The sequence below is a fragment of the Diadema antillarum genome, unplaced genomic scaffold, assembly GCF_040938485.1.
Source record: "Diadema antillarum isolate AM-2024a unplaced genomic scaffold, OU_Dant_1.0 seq00001022_RagTag, whole genome shotgun sequence".
Lineage (NCBI taxonomy): Eukaryota > Metazoa > Echinodermata > Echinoidea > Diadematoida > Diadematidae > Diadema > Diadema antillarum.
In genome coordinates, this window is record NW_027271857.1 from 313,658 (window position 1) to 330,590 (window position 16,933).

General features: G+C 37.9%; 1 protein-coding gene across 1 annotated transcript in view; it reads right to left on the bottom strand.

Annotated features, from left to right (window-relative positions):
• Positions 1–484: 484 nt before the first annotated feature.
• Positions 485–16,933, bottom strand: part of LOC139742831 (LIM/homeobox protein LMX-1.2-like) — a 52,478-nt gene continuing 36,029 nt past the window's right edge. Inside the window, exons 2-7 of the mRNA XM_071653348.1 lie at positions 5,112–5,323; positions 4,478–4,602; positions 3,058–3,135; positions 2,259–2,319; positions 1,646–1,815; positions 485–1,212 (exon numbers count right to left, since the gene is read on the bottom strand). Of these exons, the coding sequence (XP_071509449.1) occupies positions 973–1,212; positions 1,646–1,815; positions 2,259–2,319; positions 3,058–3,135; positions 4,478–4,602; positions 5,112–5,323 (886 nt within the window). The 3' untranslated portion in view covers positions 485–972. The remainder of the gene's footprint in view (positions 1,213–1,645; positions 1,816–2,258; positions 2,320–3,057; positions 3,136–4,477; positions 4,603–5,111; positions 5,324–16,933) is intronic.

Sequence of the window (16,933 nt, forward strand, 5' to 3'; positions counted from 1 at the left end):
AAAAGACGAAATCGATCCTGCTGATTTGAGTGCTGCGAGTGAGACTGACGAATTTGAACTGTAAATGACGAAAATGTATGCCAAATGACTAAATTGAATGGACTTTATTTGAAAATGAACGACGAAAGACGAATTTGAAAGTAAGATTGGCCTACTCCCGACATTCCGCGACGAAATTGAAGTAAAAATTTGTGAAATTGAATGAAAAAAGTTTGAAAATGAATGGGAAAACCTATAGTAAATGTATATTGTTTGGTCTTGTTCTCCTGAAAAGGTTTAATTTAAGAATGAAACTAACAACATAAAATATCAGCAATAACTGTATGATTTTCTCTTTGAGCTTGAAGAAGCAACTTTCCTTTTAAACAACAATGAGAGGCAGCAGTGTAAATCTGAGCTGATTCTTCTACAAATAATGTAGTTTTAAACAAACTTAGGCTTAGACATTACTGTAGAGTCATTTTTTTATAGATAGTGAATAAATAAGGAAACGAGTAAGTGCTGCCAAACCCTGATTATGGCGAATGCATTGTATAAATAGGAAATAAATTTCCATGTAAACGAATATGAACGGTTACAAAAATGAACACATATACAACAAACCATTTTCATTGCACGTTATGGTTGGCAACATTTCATAACTGAAATTGGCCAAGTACTATACATTATGAATGCTTATCAGTAATGTCCTCAGATGAGCAGTCTTGAGTCAAGATGGCGGCAACTCTATATTCACGTATCGATCACACTTTGTTTTCAGTTAATACAGAGTGTGAAAGCCAATAATCTATTTCCACACCTTTATTTCGACTCCATGTTTGCGCCTCTTGTCAGTTCGTCACCATGGCAACATGAGTTCCAATCTCCAACACACAGCCATGAGCCCGTATGTATATCACTTATCATCCGCAATATCCCCTATCCTTCCCAAGACTTTCAGAGGGAGCAGTAACACGCGGTCATGGCAGGTTTCTACTCTACCGCGTTGAAGTACGAGTCTTGCATCGAATAAAGCTTGTCGATCGGGTTGCTAATGGTGCCACCCTGGGCTCCCATCCCCCCGTTCATCTCCATTTCGCCTTTGGTGAGGAGCGTAGTCACCTGAGATGTGGGCACCATGTCGTGATCGATGCCTCCAACGACGTCCATGCCGGTTGGGGGGCCATCAGCGAGGAACTGCTCGGGACTGTACATAGGTTGGTTCATCATGCCCTGTAGGATTTAAGCGGGTAGGGAACGGATCGTAGGATGTACATGGCAGACAGAGAAGGAGAGGGGCGGAGAGAAGGTATGATAGAGGGATTCATGTGGACGTGGAGAGATGAGAACGAGAGAGAGAGAAAAAAACGTGTTTAATCATTGCAAAAATTTACAACGTAATCACAACTAATAAGTATTGTGTTTATATTAGTCCCATACATTGATTTCAAAGGGTAAAACATACTGAGAATTGAAGTTCACCAAATATGATTTAATTCATATCAATTAAGATAAGCTGAGCAAAAAAAAAAAAAAAAAAAAAAACCCACAAAGAACAATAGCAATAAAAACAGTAATATATGCCTACATCTTCCATGCAGTATTTTGTGTTAATCTTTACTGTTTGAATCTGAATATAGGATGTCCATATACATTTCTGTTTTACCTGTGGCTGACCACCAAGCGGTGAATCCTGACCGTACGGTGATTCCATCATACCCTGATGAGAAGGCGGGATGGATGAAGGGCCGCCCGATGCGTAATTATCCAGGTCCGTGACGTCACTGAAGGAGAAATCGCTGTCGTCATCTTTGCTCTCATCCTGGTCGTCGTTGCCTGGTAACAAACAGATGCAATAAGATGTCAAGACGGCATTGCAAAGAGTACTCCAGATGATGGCAAGTCCCACTCCAGTAGAGTGTGTAAGTGTGATGTCTCATTCTTGGCCTTTATCGTTTAACCGTGATCACATAATATACATGTACCACTGATGTTTGTTCTTTTTATTGCTTTGCCCAAGATCATATTCGCAAATTACGAAATATGAAAAATGCGTATCATACGAGTGTTGTTAACATTCATGAGTACATATTTATCATATTTGCCGCAGCATGCATCTTTAGATGATTATTATGTGAATAAGCTGTAAGAAATTTGTTGCACTATTATCACTGTCCTCTTAAACAAACGTTAAGTTTTCAGGCTTTTTTAAGCTGGCAATAATGGCATGTTTAATGGTTTTCTGCGTACGTTTTGAAGTGCGACTTCTCGATTCTTACCTGAACGTCTTTGCGCAGCAGCTTCTTGTTCCGTCATATTCTTTCTAGCAAGCTTCTTCATCTTTTGAAAAGAAAAGATAGAAAACCATTGAAAGAAAATAAGAGATACGGACATAGAGGGAAAGAGAATAACAGACAGAAAAAAAAGAGAACGGAGACAAAACGAATCAAGGTTTTTGGAATCCAGTACAGTAGTGTGTATTCAAAAAATTCTGATCCACCCGAATTTAAATCGCACTATCTTAGTGTTCACATTTTCGCTGGTGATTATGACACAACTCTAGTATTAGAATACCATTTGCTAGTTTCCGTTCTAACAAATAATGATGATCAAAATTACTCTTGCAGCTGTAATCTTTTAAACATTTACCGAAGTTGTTATTTGGAAAATATTGTGAAACAGCAACTAAGATTAGTAAAAGCGATTTACTGTGAGGTACATAAATGATTTTTAACTTCAAATTTTAAACCTATTACTTTCACACACGATAATGACGTATACACGGCTCTGGCACGACCATCTATGGAATCTCGAAGGAGTCGGTTTTAGGCAAGGCTCAAGAACATTTTCTTTATCGAATCTAGTGTATATAGCACACCTGTAATCATATTCCGTAACAAATTCACTGTAGATAGAAATCATACTCACATTATAATCATTATTGCATGATAGCCTCTTGTATAGGCCTACGTGATATGTATGATTATCATCATACAATACAGAAAAGAAAAAGTCTTTTAAATGAGTACTGTATTACATTATTTTGTCTCTTGCACCTCTGGTACTACCTTTGCTTACCTTTGCTCGTTGGTTCTGGAACCACACCTGGACCACCCTCACACTCAGCCCAGTCTCCTTGGCTAGGGTTTCTCTCACCTACGGGTTTGAAAGGAAGAGTGATATTCACCTTGTGTCAGCAATATTATATATATATAGTGAAAGAAATTAGACTTGAGGCGGACGTTGCTCTCGATCTTGTTCTCCCTTTTAATCAATCGAGCTTTTGGCCTGTCATCAGGCCTTCGTCAGTATCTACCAACAGAACAATATCTAAATGGCCTAATGTGTCGTAATATATAATGCAATATCATTATGATGCCAATCTTCTGAAATATTATCTTTTTATACACAAATCAATCATTAAATTCAATACAAAAATACAATCTAACATCATCTCATCGACAAAAATATATTATTAATCAAAATATATGTAATATATATAAAAATATAAAGATATATTTTTATATCAAACTGCTGAAATGTAATAATCATATTCTATCATCGTTCTAAGCATAATAATTACAAACAAAATAACATAAGTATAAACATATACATGTATATATAACTTATAATGTAATTTTGTTATTTTGAGAGCAACGTCCGCCTCAAGTCTAATTCTTTCACTATATGCTACCCACAACGAGGCACCGCGTACGTTAGGAAGGGAACTATTCTTCTTCTTCTTTATCACAAACATGTGAAATGAAATGACCTGCACTGGTACTGCCCAGAAAAAAAAATATATATATCATGTGTGTTCTGTAGCTTGTAAAATGATACTATTTACTCCGTCGCTAAACTATGTGTAAACTCGCCTTCTGAATATAGATTATCCGGAGATTATCCGACTAATCTCACACAGTTATAAATGTAAGAAAATGGACTAACAAAAGAAAAAAATTGTTTTATTTCACAATTTGTTTATTTAACAATGTTGTACTAAAACTAAAAGACGGACTTTCGTCATTTCGTTAACACGAAATCCCAAACATGTGGTGTCAAGTTTATAGAATCATATGGGACACTCCATTACCAATCCATGAAGTAACTTTATTTCGGCGGCTACTCTGGACCATTGTTTGAATCATTTTGTGAAGCCATTGAATAGATGATTGATTCTTTTGATAACACAATTTCACAAAATTGAGTACAGTGTATCTCAAGTAAAATGACATGACACAGGTTCAATGACTCTCTTTATATCTCTTCTCCGTGTCGTCATCCTCGTCCTCCCCTGTTCTTCTTCTCTTCTTCTTTCCTTCGTCTAATGTGTATCTTTCTTGTTTAACTCCTTCCAGCTGTTATTTTCATCCTCCACTCACTTTCTTCTTCGTTGTTATTTGTGTGTATGTGTGTGTGTGTGGGGGGGGGGGGTGTTTCAAATATATAATTGAACTTTTTTTTTGTAAAGCTTCATCCTCACACTAATCTTCCTCACCTTCCTACACGGCTTTGATGACACTTCGAAGGAGGCCTTGAAGGCTCGCCTCTGTTGCGTGGTGAGGATCGTCCTTGGTCGTTTTGGTCCTTTCCTCCCGTCTTGTGAACTCGACTTTGAAGACACTTAAAATGGCGACAAGCAGATGATGAAGAGAAACACGTTATGATATATAAACAGAAATGATCAGCTATCTAACGTTTATAGAACTTGGCTTAGCTTATGGGGTTGAGGTGTCAGCGTATAGTTTGTCATCTTTGTCAGTCTTTTGGACGAAGCAGTATTGTGTGCAAAGAGAGAATCATTTTTGTAGTGTACCCCTCACACTGTGTACTGAATTGAAAATAGACTAAAAATTTCTCGTGAAGAAAGAAATACTGTGAAATTGATAACTAATTTCTTGCCTTTGCGATACGGTGAATGGATAGCTTTATTTAGACTATACGAAAGGAAACTGACGGGTTGAACTTATTTTCATCATCATTGTCGGTATCAACTTCAAACAGTCAGAAGATATATTCAATCACGAATGACGTCAATCGCCAAGCGAATATAAATATGGACTTTAAAGATCAAGTTCAAAACAGCATTCTCATGTGACCGAGAGGGAAAAAGATAACGATTATCATCTCACCTTTTTGTGTATCGATCGTGTGCTCTTTTGTGTAATCTTCCTTGCAGTAAAGTCTGTTCTCCTTCAGCACAAATTCGTCACCCTTCTTCAGTTGTTGATCGCAGATTACACACGTGAAGCAGCGCAAATGATAGACATTGGATAGCGCCCTCATTACCAGTTCACTGGAAGGAATCGACTGTAGACAGGCGTTGCACTTGGTCCCAAACAATCTGTGCAAAGTGGAGAAAACCAAAGAAAAACAGTTTATTAATTTCGTTTTATACAGTTTGCAAACTTTGCATCTAATTCAAAGTCCCAAACAAGGAACAGACTTTATCTTGCTGAATGTCGCCCACTGTCGCTGGGATACAAGCAGCATGGCAATTGTGCAATAACACTCATGGTAGAAGAGAAAATAACACTGAACAGCGTAGTTTTCTTTGTCGACATTGAAGCAAATAATCCTTGAAAGAGGAAAGAGAAACAGTTAGAGAGACAGAGAGAGAGACCGGTAGACAGAGCAGTCTCAACGTCAGCTTGCTAAGGATTTCTCGCTGTCGCTGCTGAATAAAACAAGAGATAGTGTTCAAAACTCTTACTGTCTTAAGAATTGACCACGTCAAACCTCGTGGTTGTTATAAGACTATCGTTCTCTGACGCCTCGAGCCACGAAAGCTGGTGAGCTATTCAATTGATCTACCCCGATGATGACCCGCCACCTGATTCCTGGTAGGGGCAGTTACGTGTCTTTCCTTTTGCTTCACACGTATAAATTCGCCCCTCTTCATTGCATTTCTATAACTCTTTCTGTTCTTTGTGGCGGCCGAGCACACATAATTATGATGATGATGATTATTTTTTTTTTTTGCACTCGCCTCACAGCAAAGCATGTTTTCACGGTTCTAAACTCATAACACCTCCTTACCATTGTTCACTTCTTTTTTAAGGACAAGTCCACCTTCATACACATGTGGATTGAGTGAGTGCAACAATATCAGTAGGACACATCACAGAAAGTTTGGAAAAAATCGGACAATCCGTTCAAAAGTTATGATTTTTTAAAATATCTGCGCGGTCACTGCTGGATGAAAAGACTACCACAGTGTATGATGTCACATGTGTACAACGATATAAGGAAAATAAAAAGAGAATTTCACACAACCTTACTTTTTGAATAAAGTCCACATTTCTTCGACTTGTTACTGACGTATGTTGAGGGTAGTATTATTCCCCCTGCCTTCTGAAAGAGAGAAGTCGAGTATTCTATTGTTATGCGAGAAAAGTGAAAATATGTTTAATTTTCTTTATTCTTTCTTTATATCGTTGTACACATAGTGACATCACAAGGTATAGTAGTCTTCTCATCCAGCCGTGACTGAGCAGAAACTTCAAAAATTCATAACTTTAGAACGGATTTTCCTCAAACTCTCACTGATGTGTTCTACTATTGTTGCTGCATTCACTCAACCCACATGTCTATGAAGGTGAACTTGTCCTTTAATGTTTGATTTGTCATTCTTCATGTGTCATAGGTATGCAGTAGTGGAAGAGAGAGTCATCAGCTTCTCCAGCCTTTTATTGTATTTTCTCTCTCCCGAACTCCCTATATTGTTAGATATATGTGTGTGTGTGTGTGTGTGTGTGTGTGTTTAGCAAGTGGCTAAGTAAATTTGCGGTAAATAAATAAAGTATATATATATATATATATATCTATCTATCTATATCTATATATATATATATATATATATATATATATATATATACACACTCAACCAAAAAAGTAAGTTTCTCCCTAGCATTTTTGGATACATCTCAAAAAGTATTTTGTCGATTTTCATAATTCAAATGGAAATGGATAGGGAATTTTATCATCCATAACATGAGTGGCATATCATTGCCACCAGATATCATTATTGGTGTGAAAAAATGCATTTCATATCAAAATGCATGGGGAAAAAAAGTTGCACTTTAGTGATTTGCAAGACTTTTACACAAATAATCAAACAATCACTCATGATTCTGAACATTTAAGCATGATTTATTGCATATTTCTCTATCTCTCTTTTTTCACGAGCATACAGTGAAGTATTTGATAATTGATATGTCCACCATCTGCTTTAATGACCAGCCGGCATCTCTTCCTCATACTGTTAACTAAAGTTTGTACTTGTAGCTGCTCAATGTTGGCCCATGCTCTCTGCAAGATGTGCTGAAATTCTTGCAGTGAAGTGTCATCTTTCACCTTCTTGCTCGCTTTCCGCTTAATGATATCCCAAAGATTCTCTACTGGATTACAGTCAGGGGATCTTGCAGACCACTCCATACGTTCGATGCCATTTCCCTCAACAAACTGATCTACAACTTGAGCGCATGATGCAAAATGGTCATAGGCACATTGATGTGATCAACCCAAATTGGAATTAAAAATCACATGGCTTCGACCAACATTTTCATATTGAAACTTACTTTTTTTGTTGAGTATATATATATATATATATATATATATATATATATGAAGAGTTTTTTTGCAAAAACCGATAAGTCCATTTTTGAAGATTTTGAAGTACGGTCTCTGTCATAAAGTACAAAATAATACGTTTTAAATGATATATTCGTCACTACATAATTATAAAGGTACGTTTTTGAAGTTATGGTCAAAAGAAGCAAAAATTTTCTTATTATTCTCTTTATTTTTCTTGACCTTTAATCGCAAATATCTCCATTTGGCAAATATGGACTTATCGGTCATGATTATATACATGTTGGGGGGGGGGGGGGCTCACTGATCCCAATAATACTATCTTTTTTTGAACAACGAGAAACTGTCTGCAAGATGACAATGAGCAAACTGATGAGTTGCCTACGCGATAGTCATGGGTCTGGAAGGTTAATTCTAATCATTCTAATCGTTCTATGGTCTGAGACAAACATTATCACATTACTTGAATTGAATGTGTTAATGGTGGAAAATCTGAAGCTTGCAATGAAAGAAGGACTCACACTCCACATGTAATAAATGAAGAGGCACAATGTTATTCATATTGCAGCTAAAAGGGAAGAGCAATAATCGAGGAATAGTGACCTAGCACTCTCAAGCAGCATGAAAGGACTTCATATAATGGATGGCGTATAATAACTCCCAAAGATGGGAGTTATTATCATGGGAGTTATTATTACACTCATCCAACTGTTTACAGAATATAGTAGTTATGCATTTGCCCAAACATTTCAATACAATTCAATGTGATATCTTGTTAAATACAGCAAGTGCACTCGTGTATTAAACGAGAAAGCTTTATACGATCAATAAAATTACTGTACAAGCAGTTGTAAGATCTCACTGATTTTATTCTCATTTTCCCCTCTGCTACAGACCGTAATAAACGTACAAATATACATGCATAGTATACATACATATATACATACATACACACACATACATGTACACACATGCATACACACACGCACACACATATACACACTTACACACGCACACATACATGCGTACATATAGAATGTGAGACAGGAGAGGGATCGAGTGAGAGAGTGGGAGACAGCTAAAAAAAAAAAAAACCTATACGTCAGGGGTAAGATCTGAGGCTCTTCAGACCTCTCCCACACCAGTTTCTTTACACTCTTATAGACGTTTTCTTATGAAAACCAACACTGGTCTACTGCACGTGTGCGCATTTTGAAAGCATGTTTGCAATCATAAGAGGCATCACCGCCCTACACGCTTCCCGGCGCCGCTTTAGCGTTCATTGGGGTGGAAGAAATATGACATAAGCTTTCTGTCTCATCATTTGGCTATTTCCTTTGTTGACTACCGCTCCTCTCCCGTTTTCAGCAAACCTTCAGCCATTATACGTTGAAAGCAAAGTGCTAAATCCCGCTCGTCAGATTTGACAGATAAAATTGGACAACAGAGACTCTCACCATGGTACAGCGTAATATTCACGTATTTCGTCTCGTTTTTCCCGTTCTGCCAAGTGCATTTGTTCGGTAATAACGATTTGTCGCGTGTTCTAAGGTAAATATAGGAAACTTATGATATCTGTTGTCATTGGTAGACGTCGTCGTTTTTGAAGTGATAGAAGTAGCAGCAGTAATTATGGTTGTAGCAGTATCACCGTAATGATGAGTGTATACTGGTAATGGCAAGGAACAGTAGCACTACTTCATACTAAAACTATAGCACAAAGAACATTGATGTATAATGATGAATATGGTGGAATGTTAGAACGGTAGCAGCGGTAGATATCTGTATAAGTAGATTCCTATTAAAAGGATGACATACTCATGAACTTAGTTTGAATCTTATACAGTTTTTAGGTGGCAGGGCTTGTGTTTGTTTCCAAGCTTTCTTTGATAAGATTTTAGATTCGTTTAGAAAATTGAATATTTGGTCAACAAGTTGACTTTGTGTAAATTATTCAATTACACACGTCTAACTGTTATATCAGGTATCACGAGCGCAAAGTTCCTTCAGGGCGGTGTTACACATATATACTCGACTTTCCTTCTTGCATTTTGAACAGGTAGAATGTTGCCAGAGCTGGGTAACTTCAACAAAAGCTGGAGATTTTTTGGGGGGTCCACTTCTGTTTTGGGATATGGTAACATGGAGTTTCACATCTAATTACACATTATAATTTTGTATGCCTAATGGTTTTACTGTACAACCTGTATATTGAAAAGTCCGAACTCTGCTAAAAGTAAGCAACATGCCTGTGATGCATGCAGACACATCTCTGACCATGGCCAGCTGTTACCAGAAACTGACCGTTCTGACCAGTAACTGACCGTTCTGACTGTCATGCATAATAAATGCCCGATTAGATGACGTCTCTCGTTCAATCCTGCGATCAGAATTCCTCACAACCATTCATAACACTTTTCTTCATATCTTAACCGAAGATGCAAGAAATAAATGAATCCTATTTCGACAGTCCTCTCCTATTAAAACTCCTGGAACAGCATTTCCTGGTGAAAGGGGACAAGTTCCACATCAAAGGACGGCTATATAGACCAGTGCTTGACAAACAAAAAACATACGTAAGTAAAATAGCGGTGCCAATGAATGGTCAATGAAAGGCATAAACTATATACACACACAAGTTTGCTGGAATATAGACGATAGTCGTACGATCTGAATGTTAGACGTTCCTAGAAGAAGGAGAATGAGAAAGAGAGTGAGAGAATGAGTGAAGAGAAATGGGTCCGGTTTTTAAAAAAAAAAAAAGTCTGCAGCGGGGAAAAATTTATAGACGTAGATTATGACACTGAAGGTGACGATGAGGAGGAAGAAAAAGGAAGAGATGGAGAAATAGACAAACAGACAGAGACAAACAAACAAAGCCAAAATGACAAGTGTATCTGCGAGGAGGCAAAAGCATGCAAAATACAGGTTCCTCGTGATGCAATTTGAGAAAAGATGAGATGGCTGTGAAGGCTTATGATGCACATTTAACAGAAATAGAAAGGGTATAAGGAGCACAGAAACACTTGAATTTTTAATACACCATAATGTATACCATTTACGAGCAAGTACACGGTCTTAGTGAATGAATAGATCTATCCATGTCTCTCTCTCTCTCATACCATCACCATATCCTGGTTGTGTGTGATTTTTGCTCTGCGTGCATCTTACAGAGGGACTCTGCATCAACAAGTGGAATAATTCCCGTGGATGACACGCGTCTTCTTAATCAAACTGAACCGAGATCGCCATTATTGGCTGATTCTCATTGGCCAGTCCTCCCAATCATGCCTCTTCCATCCTTCCTCTCTCCCATTCTCTCTCTTCCACTCTCTCTCGATCGATCTATCTATCTATCTATCTACCTATCTATCTATCTATCTATCTATCTATCTATCTATCTATCTATATCTATCTATCTATCTATCTATCTATCTATCTATCTATCTATCTATCTATCTATCTATCTATCTATATCTATCTATCTATCTAGTATAGCTATCTACCTATCTATCTATCTATTTATCTATCTATGCCTATCTATCTATCTATCTATCTATCTATTTATTTATTTATCTATATATCCATCTTCCCATACATAGCCGTTTGTATCCTCCATCTTACCATAAAATACGCAATGTTATTTATATTTTCGCGATGTCTTGTCAAATGTAATGTTTGGTTTGCTGCAGTAACTCACTGTTTTTACCTTCCTTCTTTATCTTACAAATCAACACACGCACACATACAGACGCATATATTTCTACGTGTGTAGGCCTTATATGTTTTTACGAGATTTTCGCTACAAACATATAAATGCAATTATCATTCAGTGGTGATATCCACACGGATAAGCTTGAAGATAAAATATTCTAATTGAGTTATGGGTTCAAACGAAAGAAAAAAAAAATAAAAAACCTGAATTTGGAATCGGGAAGAATATTTTGTATACTGAATTACACCCACATGAAGTTGTAGCTCACTTGACGTTATTTTGATCTACAGTTGTATATAACAATTAAAACGCTTCTGCCAAGCCATACATAAAGATCAATATCTCCAAGCTGAGGAAATTTATCTTGTTGCAACATTCATTTGGAGGTTAATGAATAACTTGTTTAAAACTCGGTCAAAACGTACATGTTTTATATTTTCGTTTTTTGTTTCACAACAATCACAAAATCTATATCCGTCACTCTCTCTGCTTCATTAGTATTCATGATTTTTTTTCCCCTGTGGAATTGAAAAACGATCATTCCATTAGCAAGGTACGATGTCAATTAAAAGAATAGAAGCAAGAGTGCTACAAACAGTATACAAAAGATTCTTGAATAATGAATATATGTTCGTGTTATTTCCAGTGATATTACACAGGGGTAGAAAGATTTTAGTTATGCAAATTTAAGTACCTGTTCTCTTACTCGCTTTCCATTATTTTTATAGTTTGGACAATAGCGGTTAAAAAGGAAACATATTGTTACAAATATAAAAAAAAAGTTTTAGACAACAACTAATGCAATGGTCCTAATTAGATCGTCATATGGAAAAATCTAACATGATACAGAAATTTGGAAATAGGACACAACGTTGTGCATACGATGGAATTGTGGTTCAGATTGGAAAGCTTCGTTCTTTTATTGTTGAGTAGCAGTTAATTATTTACATTGTGCGAATATCGCCTGCTGGAAGCTCCGTGTTCAATTTTGTAGAAAGGATAAAAAAAGGAAAAGAGAAGAGAGAGAGAGAGCATGAACAGAGACATTAGAGTGTGTGCTGTACGTGAAAGAGAGAGACAGGGACAGAATTATAGAGAGAGGGAGGGGGAGAGAGAGAGGGAGCGAGAGGGAGAGAGACAAAAAGGTGTAATAAAACGTAATTCCGAGCCCAGTCTTTCATAATCTACCGTAGACCAGTGCTGCATCATTCGAGCGGACACGTCATGTTTTATGAATGTCACAAGTGGTTTACACGAGGCGCTGTCTTCATCACAAGCACGGAAAATCGCTATGAACGAGTTACATGCACGCAACAAACGCAGCAGACACTAAGAATTAACTGTCGTGGAGGGTTGTGTTCTTGTATTCGAGCCAAGGACGACGTACATTGCAATTTTTTATGATATAACTTCGTCTGTCCACTCTCACATCACTGTCATTTCATTAATTTTCACCAAAAATATAACGTGACATTGTTTTGTGATGTTAGTTATAGTTTTCATATTTAAAGTAATTATGCAACTTTTACAGATACATTACCTTATGGGTCATTAAAACACCTTGTAAATACATTATAGCTCTCATGAATGACATAATGCCATAATGATTGCACATCTATATATTGTATATCATGTAAATCAGACATAGTCTGTCTATAATGCGCTCTTTACATGCACAAAGTGTTGGCCCGATATGCTGACAAGACAAACAAAACTAATTTTGGAATAACACATGACGATTTGATAATATACTCCTTGTTATTTACACAATCCAGGCGCGAAAATCAAATCATCTTCCCAATACTACTCCACTGACAGGAGAGAGAGATGGAGATGGGGGGGGGGGGGGGGGGGGTGAAGAATTGATAGAGTAATAGCAGAGCAACAGAAAGACTCGCCTTGAATTGAATTTGAAGCGAATCATAACGGACAGTTAAACAGAAAGACAGACAGCCTGGGAATTAGTGACACAGACAAAGCGGCGGTAGACAAGAACGTGGATCGTTCGGGTTAATGCATGGTGAATGTACAAATTGCGCATGAATTTAACTTGACCCCCCCCCCCCCCCCCACTGTATCATTCTGAACGCTTTGAGATTGCAACAGAAAGGGTGAACCAACAACAAACAAACTAACAAAGAAACAAACACTCGACACTTCAAAGAACAGAAGAATAATATACAAACAAGGAAGAGAGAACAAGGAGCTATATGAAGACCTGAAATATGTCAAGGTTATAAGACAGAGAGGGAGAGCAAGAAAGAAAGAAAGAAATTAGAATGGGATTGAATAAGAGAAAACAGCGAAAATACAGAATATGGTTTAGAAATAGATAATGACCTGCGACAGGGACTGATATGAATTGAAAAGAGAAGTAACAGCGCTCAATGACAGATGGGGTGATACAAATGTATGCATGGAATACTTGAAAATTGTTGGAGGATAGTAAAGACTGAATGGAGGTACTGCAGAGGAGAGGTAAAGGATATCGTTGTGCGTAACTGTACGTCCAACGGCTGCAAGACCTTTCAACCATGAGGACTATGGTTACATGAAATTGGAAGCTTGAACAGAGCCTGTCGATGCATAATGTATGGGGGTCTGAGACGTCCTTCGCCCAACTTGTGCGATGCTCTATAATAGACGATAGAGAGTGGAGCCAGCGTACCGGGCGTTCGAGCACACTCCATGAGTGGTGCTCACACAGCTCGGTAAAGCTTGAACCAGCTAGCCTCTGAGAAAACAAAATACCTCTCGAAGTATTTGTATCGGTCATTCAGACATTCAGACCAGTGAAAAACATAGAAAACACACCTTTTTGCTTACTGATCCTTATGATTAGTTCTATCACTTAATCTGTACTTTGATTAATTGATCAGCTGATTCGTTCCTTTATTCAGCTTTTCATTTCAGCTGAAGATTGAATGGGAGGACAAGCGTAATAAGTAACACGACACATCTTTCAGGGATAAATCTTTTACAGACTGTAGTTTTCGAGGAAACGTTTACAGTGGAGCAAAACCTTGAGTAAAACGCCACTCCACAATCATTCAAAATGACCTTAATTACAGCAAAATCAAGCAAACAAATCGTATCATTTTCATTTTAATGGATATCTTACTATCATCAGAGAGTTACTACATGGACTTCACAGTCTGAAGACACTTTCACGAAAAAAATAACGATACCAGTCTTGATCACATATATTATGCAACTGGCATTTCCCTACATTTGGTTTGCACATAAAATAACATAATTTAGTTTTGAACAGTAATCAGGCAACTACAGCCCCTCAGCTTAATGACAGTCATGTTTGTTAATTTACTACAGCTTGCATACTAAAAAGAAGTTTAATGAAGATTAAACCATTCCTGCCCTGCTCCTAAGGAATTTAGCCGACTATCAGTTAGTCTTCACAAGTCTGAAAATTGTCACAGGAAACGGATCTGGTATAAAACACTATTTGCTCTTGCTCGATCCCATTAATCCAACCGCTCGACTGAAATGAAGACCACCAGTCAATGGTATTACTCAGTTTGATGGGGGAAAATGGGGAGTGGTATATGGTTGAAGAAGAGGTTATTTCTGCTCCCTTTTTGCAGCCATCTAAAAATACAGCCAGGGGACTGTAAACAATGCCCTCCCCCCCCCCCCCTCCCAAAAAAAAATAAAAACTTCTGACGAAAAGCTACAGGCAAGAAACGCAGTATATGTATCGACACTGTTCTTTGCTGACTGGAAAACGGCGCAGCTAATTAAGTTGCTTTGAAGTTGCGTGTTGGTCTCCTCCTCCTCCGCCTCCTCCTCCTCCTCCTCCTCCTCCTCCTCCTCATAACTTTTCTCTCTTTCCCTGCCGGTATTAGGATGTTCACTTGTGTTGTTTCTTGCAGACCCACATTGATTTGCTGGATTTGAGAGATGAGTGTATTCTGTTTCGCTGCAGACATACAGTGTCAAAACATTAGAAAGGCTGACACATTGGTCTCGGAGAATATCGAGGAATTACAGGCTCAAGGTGGGCCCGGGGCACAAGTCCACGTCGAGTTTGTAGGTAATTGTCTTTTTCTATCAAAGGGGATGTTTGTTCTCAAATTGCATTTGTGGTAACGAGGGTGTGTATGATAAAAGCAGAAGAGAACGGACCGAGGCCAGGGAGAAGTTATAGTCACTAGGAGTGATACTAACTGTAAACAGCCATGAATACAGAAGACAAATCCTATGAGAGAAAGGGACGCAAATTGACACTGCGTGACAATGCTTATCAATTTTCCACACAGGGTGATTTCGTGAAGATAATTACGTCCAAATTACACAAACTACGATACAATACTATCATACAAATCAAAGCATAAGTTATTTGTAAGTTATTCCGATATTGTCGAGTGTCATTTGTAAATAATGTCGCTAAACAATTCAAAGACTAGACATTGGCCGTCAGAAAATACATTTGACGTGGCATCACAATGTTATGAAAGACAATAGTGAACCACAACGTCTGCAAGAGAAAAAGAGGAAGAGAAGGAGCAGGAGGAGCTGATAATATTGACGAGGAAGAAGCTGTTCAATCCGTCTCATTACTTTCAACTTCCTAGGAAATTTGTCTCCAGACATCCTTAGAGCTAATCACTCGGTAGCCAAGCTTCGGACAAGTTTCAATTGCATTAACCCAAATCATGGCGCGCAAAGTTTTGTGATGATCTGATACGAAGGATTTCTGATCCGTCTGTCACCTTCGTTTGGAACTCTCCGTCCATTCTCCGAAATCTACTTCAGACCTTCATCCTTCTTGTTCCTCGTAGATGCCGAGTGTGCGCGGCTATCCCGGAGAAAATTTTAATGGAAATGTATGTCGACATTTGCGGATATAATGGACATTTGGAATAAAAATACATGGAGGTATCACGACCCTAGCCACAAATGCAAGCTGCATTGATTTATCAGAGTGGTGTCAGCCGAGAGAGCATGGAGAACGAATTGAAGTTCATATCCCCAGCACTTATCCTGTCACAATTATGCTCGTTGAGATATGACAAGTAAAGTACTCTTTTTCAACTGCTTCTCCATCCTTCACGCAACATTGTATATTTTGTGTATATTAAATAGAGGTTTCAAATGCATCTCCCTTGACGAGCACGAACAACATTAAATGAAATTGATCTTGAAGGAAAGTAATTGTTTCACTTATGAAGATGTGAATTTTGATTAGGGCTTTTCTCTGTTTCCAACGACTGCAATTCAAGCATATGCCTTCTCAATCCTGGGTCAATATCCTCGGATCAAAAATCATCAACGAAAGAGAGAGTGGTTTTAGACTCCAAAAGTGAAATAAACGACATGGTACATCAATTAAAACAATAGATTCTGTATCATACGTAAGCTGAAAGAACCCAGCTTATAGGGTAATTCGGTGATCGGGATTAAGCATCATTTAGTAGTTGAGACTGTACTACTCTGAGATAAAGATTTTGATTTCCCCTATAAACGTGTCCATTATAGGCTGCTGTCTTGTCATGATGTGATACTAGCACTTAGATTGAATAATAAGGAGATGGGCATCCCAGATGTAGGGGCATTTCTTTTTTTTAATTAGTGGCCTGTCTTCCAAATTTGTCAAGGGATCTCAGGCACGATTCGTACGAATCGAGT